A 6401-nucleotide genomic window follows, 5' to 3' on the forward strand; every position below is an offset into this window, starting at 1 on the left:
CAGCCGACTCACAGGTGAAGTGTCTCTTCACCTGGAAGGACCGTTTGGGGCCCTGAACGGTGGTAAAGGAGGAAGTGTAAGGGCATGTGTAGCACTTGTTCCGCTTACACGGGTAAGTGCCAGGAGGGAGATCAGTGGGGAGGGATGGGGGTGACGAATAGACAAGGGAGTCGCGTAGGGAGCGATCCCTGTGGAATGTAGGGGGGGGGGGGAGGGAAAGATGTGCTTAGTGGTTGGATCCCGTTGGAGGTGGCGGAAGTTACGGAGAATAATATGTTGGACCCGGAGGCTGGTGGGGTGGTAGGTGAGGACCAGGGGAACCCTATTCCTAGTGGGGTGGCGGGAGGATGGAGTGAGAGCAGATGTACGTGAAATGAGGGAGATGCGTTTAAGAGCAGAGTTGATAGTGGAGGAAGGGAAGCCCCTTTCTTTAAAAAAGGAAGACATCTCCCTCATCCTAGAATGAAAAGCCTCATCCTGAGAGCAGATGCGGCGGAGACGGAGGAATTGCGAGAAGGGGATGGCGTTTTTGCAAGAGGCAGGGTGAGAAGAGGAATAGTCCAGATAGCTGTAAGAGTCAGTAGGCTTATAGTAGACATCAGTGGATAAGCTGTCTCCAGAGACAGAGACAGAAAGATCTAGAAAGGGGAGGGAGGTGTCGGAAATGGACCAGGTAAACTTGAGGGCAGGGTGAAAGTTGGAGGCAAAGTTAATAAAGTCAACGAGCTCTGCATGCGTGTAGGAAGCAGTGCATGATCTAATCAGTTCCCCTCTACCCTCAAAGCTCTACGCTTCTTTTTGGATTCCAGATCTAATCAGTTCCCTCTACCACCACTCTGCTCCGTCTAGCGGAATTAGTCCTTACTCTTAATAATTTCTCCTTTGGCTCCTCCCACTTCCTCCAAACTAAAGGTGTAGCTATGGGCACCCGTATGGGTCCTAGCTATGCCTGCCTTTTTGTTGGCTTTGTGGAAAAATCTATGTTCCGTGCCTATTCTGGTATCTGTCCCCCACTTTTCCTTCGCTACATCGACGACTGCATCGGCGCTGCTTCCACTAAGCACATCTTTCCCTCCACCCCCCCCTGCATTCCGCAGGGATCGCTCCCTACGCGACTCCCTTGTCCATTCGTCCCCGCCATCCCTCCCCACTGATCTCCCTCCTGGCACTTAGCCGTGTAAGCGGAACAAGTGCTACACATGCCCTTACACTTCCTCCCTTACCACCATTCAGGGCCCCAGACAGTCCTTCCAGGTGAGGCAACACTTCACCTGTGAGTCGGCTGGGGTGATATACTGCGTCCGGTGCTCCCGATGTGGCCTTTTATATATTAGCGAGACCCGACGCAGACTGGGAGACCGCTTTGCTGAACACCTACGCTCTGTCCGCCAGAGAAAGCAGGATCTCCCAGTGGCCACACATTTTAATTCCACATCCCATCCCCATTCTGACATGTCTATCCACGGCCTCCTCTACTGTAAAGATGAAGCCACACTCAGGTTGGAAGAACAACACCTTATATTCCGTCTGGGTAGCCTCCAACCTGATGGCATGAACATCGACTTCTCTAACTTCCGCTAATGCCCCACCTCCCCCTCGTACCCCATCTGTTACTTATTTTTATACACACATTCTTTCTCTCACTCTCCTTTTTCTCCTTCTGTCCCTCTGACTATACCCCTTGCCCATCCTCTGGGTCCCCCCCCCTTGTCTTTCTTCCCGGACCTCCTGTCCCATGATCCTCTCGTATCCCTTTTGCCAATCACCTGTCCAGCTCTTGGCTCTATCCCTCCCCCTCCTGTCTTCTCCTATCTTTTTGGATCTCCCCCTCCCCCTCCAACTTTCAAATCTCTTACTCACTCTTCCTTCAGTTAGTCCTGACGAAGGGTCTCAGCCTGAAACGTCAACTGCACCTCTTCCTAGAGATGCTGCCTGGCCTGCTGCGTTCACCAGCAACTTTTATGAAGAAATGTAACATCGACATCAACAATTGGGAAACCAATGCCAAGGACAGGAAACTCTGGCAAGCCATCATCCGAGAAGGAACAGCAACTTTTGAAGCCAACGGTTGTGCAGAATTAGAAGAAAACTGAAGAAAATGGAAAGAGAGGCAGCAACAACCAAAGCCTGATCCGCCAACTGGAACTACCTGTCCTGAATGCGGAAAAACTTTCACAGCCAAGATTGGACTCATAAGCCACTTGAGAGCCCACAAGTAGATCAACAGAACGAAGACCATCATCCTCGACCTCAAGGGATAGCCATGACCGACAGTCCCGGTGGCCCAGGTTGGACTTGGGTGCGGAATTGTTATTTTCTAATATCTTCCTAGTAATCTAACTTTCCTATGTTTGTATTTTTATATAATCATCTTATATACCTATAATTGTTCAGCATTGTCCAGTTGCTTCTGCATTTCTCTAGTTTTCTGTAGCAGGTGTCATGCCACTTCATATGGCTAATTTGTAGAGTTAGTGTAATCACTGTAATTTTTGTTATCTCTAGACTGACTACGAGATGACCATGGCTGCTTTTTTCGTTGTTCTCTCCCTTACTGTCTGTTCATTCTTTGCTCCTGTAACACTGTAAGCAACAAGTTTTATGCCTCATTCCTGACTTCCTAAGAACCTTCAGAACTCAAAAGCATCAGAATCCAATATCCAGCTACAGGAAGGATGTTAATAAACTGGAGATGGTGCATGTACATGTGTACATGCCATATCACCCTGTTCCCCCAGTGCTACATGTAGAAAAGATTTACAAGGATGTTTCGAGGACTGGAGGGCTTGAGTTATAAGCAGAGAGAGGCTAGATAGGCTGGGAAACACAAACAATTCCTTTCCGCGCGCCACCCACCAACAATGTTCCTCCAGCAGATTGTTTGTTGCTGGATAGGCTAGGACATTTTTCCCTGCAGTGTAGGAGGCTGAATGGTGGGTGACCTTATAGAGTCCTGAGCAGCATGGCTAAGGTGGACTACCAAAGTCTCTTCCCAGGCTAGGGGCATCCAAAACTAGAGGGCATCGGTTTAAAGTGAGAGGGAAAGTATATAAACAGGAGAAATCCAAGCAACACACACAAAATGCTGGAGAAACTCAGCGGGCCAGGCAGCATCAAAGTATAGTTGACGTTTTGGGCCTAGACCCCTTGGCATGTTGGCCAGAAAGAATGACAGCTTACAAGTCAGTGAATTCAAATGAATCAAGGACAGTGGAAGCAGACAGACCAATTGTCTTTGTTCTTGCCACGTGCTTAGGGATAGAGGCTGCCATTTTGTGAAGACATTCTATTCTCCATTTTGTGAGTTTGACATATTGGGCTTGATCAATGTTTTGAAGAAGACACAATGATACTTCAGGTAATCTGCTGGACTGGAGATCATTTCCAAATCAGAAGTCATTTGTGAGATGTTCTTTGGCCGATATAACATGCAGGTTTGTGAATGTTGGGGTTGGTGCCTGCCTGGAGTGATTCGAGCTCGTTGCTGATTGAGAACAAAAAGCCATAAATTATCGACTGTCACTTGATGGGAAGAGGGCAATAAATGAGTGCTGGCCTGGAGCAGAGCCAATAACAAGGTGTTAAAGGTCAGACACATGACCTGTGGCCAATGACACTGGAATGCAATATTTGAATTGATAAGGAATCGATATAAAAGTGGATGCTTCGTGCGTGCTGGCAGTGGTAACTTCAAAGAATAACCATTGCAGATACAAGTGTGAGCAACCCTGCGTGGAGCACGTGGTGAGTGAATCGGGACTATGAAGAACGCCTGGCCAGTGTAGGCTCCTTTGTCCGGGTGATACCTCTACTATTCTTTGACTATTCAAGAGAGTCAAGGATACTTAGTGGGTGGGCACACAAGGTATTTAGTGTATGAGTTTACGTACTTGTTGGTTTAAACAATAAAGGTACTTGTCAATAAATACAGATCTCTCTGTGCCTCACTAATCATTGCTTTAAGAGGTTTTTTTTACAACAGGTAGGACTGAGAAAAAAAGATGAGGAGTAGATTTAGAAGGTGGGGGAAAGGGAGAGAGAAACACAAGGTGATAGGTGAAACCGGGATGGGGAGGGATGAAGTAAAGAGCAGGGAAGTTGATTGGTGAAAGAGACACAGGGCTGGAGAAGGGGGAGTCCAATAAGAGAAGACAGGAGGCCATGGAAGGGGGGAGGTGCACCAGAGGGAGGTGATGGGCAAGCTAGGAGATAAGGTGAGAGAGAGAAAAGGGAATGGGGAATGGTGAAGGAGGCGGGGGCATTACTGGAAGTTCAAGAAATTAATGTTCATTCAAGTTGGAAGGTACTCAGACGGAATACAAGGTGTTGTTCCTTATATATGAAAGTGATTGGAGGGGTGAACTTTTTCACACAGAGGGTGGGGAGTATCAGGAATGAGGTGCCAGAGGAGGTGGTTGAGGCGGGTATAATTATGACAATTAAAAGGCATTTAGATCATTGCATGGATAGGAAAATGTGGGCCAAACACGGCCAAATGGGACAATCCTGGTCAGCATGGGCGAGCTGCATTGAAAGGCCAGTTTCCTTGCTGCAGCCTATGACCCTATGCCTCTATGACAAATCATTAATCAACCAGGAAATAACACATATGGATATGATAGAACGTGATGTGTGGGGTACTAGTTTCAGAGGACAATCAAAGTATGCTCCACATCCATACCTAACGCTGCCAGAATGGCAGCAGACCAGAATATTTCACCAATTATAGCTGGAATGAATATAAGGCTTGCAATGCAGTTGCCATAACGTTGCTGAAAGGGATCCAACATGGTTACATACTTCTGCCTTCGCATTTTCTTGGCAAAAAATAATGCACCTGAGGAAGAGAGAGGAGATATCATTGATATGCTGCAGGGGGGACCCAAAACATCAAACTCCCGTTGTATCTTCCCTTTGAGGTTCGCACCTTTGTTAGCAGCTAACAGCTGATGAAAACATAATCTGATTATAGGAACACAAAGAAACAAGCAGACTACTCAGCTCCTTGGGACCTCTCTGCCACTTAGTAAAATTGTGGTTAGTCCTTTAACCCTGCCCTTACTGATATCATTAATGTCCAAAAAAACCTCACTTGGTCATGGGGAGATATGGCATAGTGGTGGTCACCACTGGGTTGGCAATCCAGAGACCCAGTTATACCCTGGGGACATGAGTTCGAATCCCACCAGGGCAAATTTGAATTCAATAAACAAAAATACCTGATCACCATGAAGCCATGTCGATTGTCGTGAAAACCTGGTTCACTAATGTCCTTCAGGGGAGGAATCCTGTCGTCTGACACATATGTGACTCCAGACCCACAGCAACGTGGTTGACTCTTAAAAATAGGGATGGGTAATAAATCATAATCATACTTTATTGATCCCGGGGGAAATTGGTTTTCGTTACAGTTGCACCATAAATAATAAATAGCAATAGAACCATAAATAGTTAAATAGTAATATGTAAATTATGCCAGTAAATTATGAAATAAGTCCAGGACCAGCCTATTGGCTCAGTGTGTCCGACCCTCCAAGGGAGGAGTTGTAAAGCTTGATGGCCACAAGCAGGAATGACTTCCTATGACGCTCTGTGCTGCATCTCGGTGGAATGAGTCTCTGGCTGAATGTACTCCCGTGCCCAACCAGTACATTATATAGTGGATGGGAGACATTGTCCAAGATGGCATGCAACTTGGACAGCATCCTCTTTTCAGACACCACCATCAGAGAGTCCAGTTCCATCCCCACAACATCACTGGCCTTACGAATGAGTTTGTTGATTCTGTTGGTGTCTGCTACCCTCAGCCTGCTGCCCCAGCACACAACAGCAAACATGATAGCACTGGCCACCACAGACTCGAACAACATCCTCAGCATCGTCCGTCAGATGTTAAAGGACCTCAGTCTCCTCAGGAAATAGAGACGGCTCTGACCCTTCTAGTAGACAGCCTCAGTGTTCTTTGACCAGTCCAGTTTATTGTCAATTCGTATCCCCAGGTATTTGTAATCCTCCACCATGTCCACACTGACCCCTTGGATGGAAAAAGGGGTCACCGTTACCTTAGCTCTCCTCAAGTCTACCACCAGCTCCTTAGTCTTTTTCACATTAAGCTGCAGATAATTCTGCTCACACCATGTGACAAAGTTTCCTACAGTGGCCCTGTACTCAGCCTCATCTCCCTTGCTGGCTTAGCTGGCAACGGCCACATCCCGTAATTGAATAAATAAAAAAAAACTATCTCAACATCGGCTGATTGCAGGAGGACCCTTGTACCAGCTCTGGTGTAAGTGCTCCTTCTCTCATGCTCGTCCAGTCCCCATAACACAGGCAACACAATATAGTGTGTGCTGCTGAACGATGTGCCTTGTTTTAGTACGCTGACAAAGCTTGTCTGCTGA

The 6401-nt window shown here is 47.1% G+C and overlaps 1 protein-coding gene across 1 annotated transcript in view; it reads right to left on the reverse strand.

Annotated features, from left to right (window-relative positions):
- The window catches only part of LOC140200695 (high-affinity choline transporter 1-like), a 42940-nt gene that overhangs the window by 24346 nt on the left and 12193 nt on the right, over positions 1–6401 (reverse strand). Inside the window, exon 4 of the mRNA XM_072264273.1 lies at positions 4682–4837. Coding sequence (XP_072120374.1) covers positions 4682–4837 — 156 coding nt within the window. The remainder of the gene's footprint in view (positions 1–4681; positions 4838–6401) is intronic.

This window comes from Mobula birostris, chromosome 7, assembly GCF_030028105.1.
Source record: "Mobula birostris isolate sMobBir1 chromosome 7, sMobBir1.hap1, whole genome shotgun sequence".
Classification (NCBI taxonomy): domain Eukaryota; kingdom Metazoa; phylum Chordata; class Chondrichthyes; order Myliobatiformes; family Myliobatidae; genus Mobula; species Mobula birostris.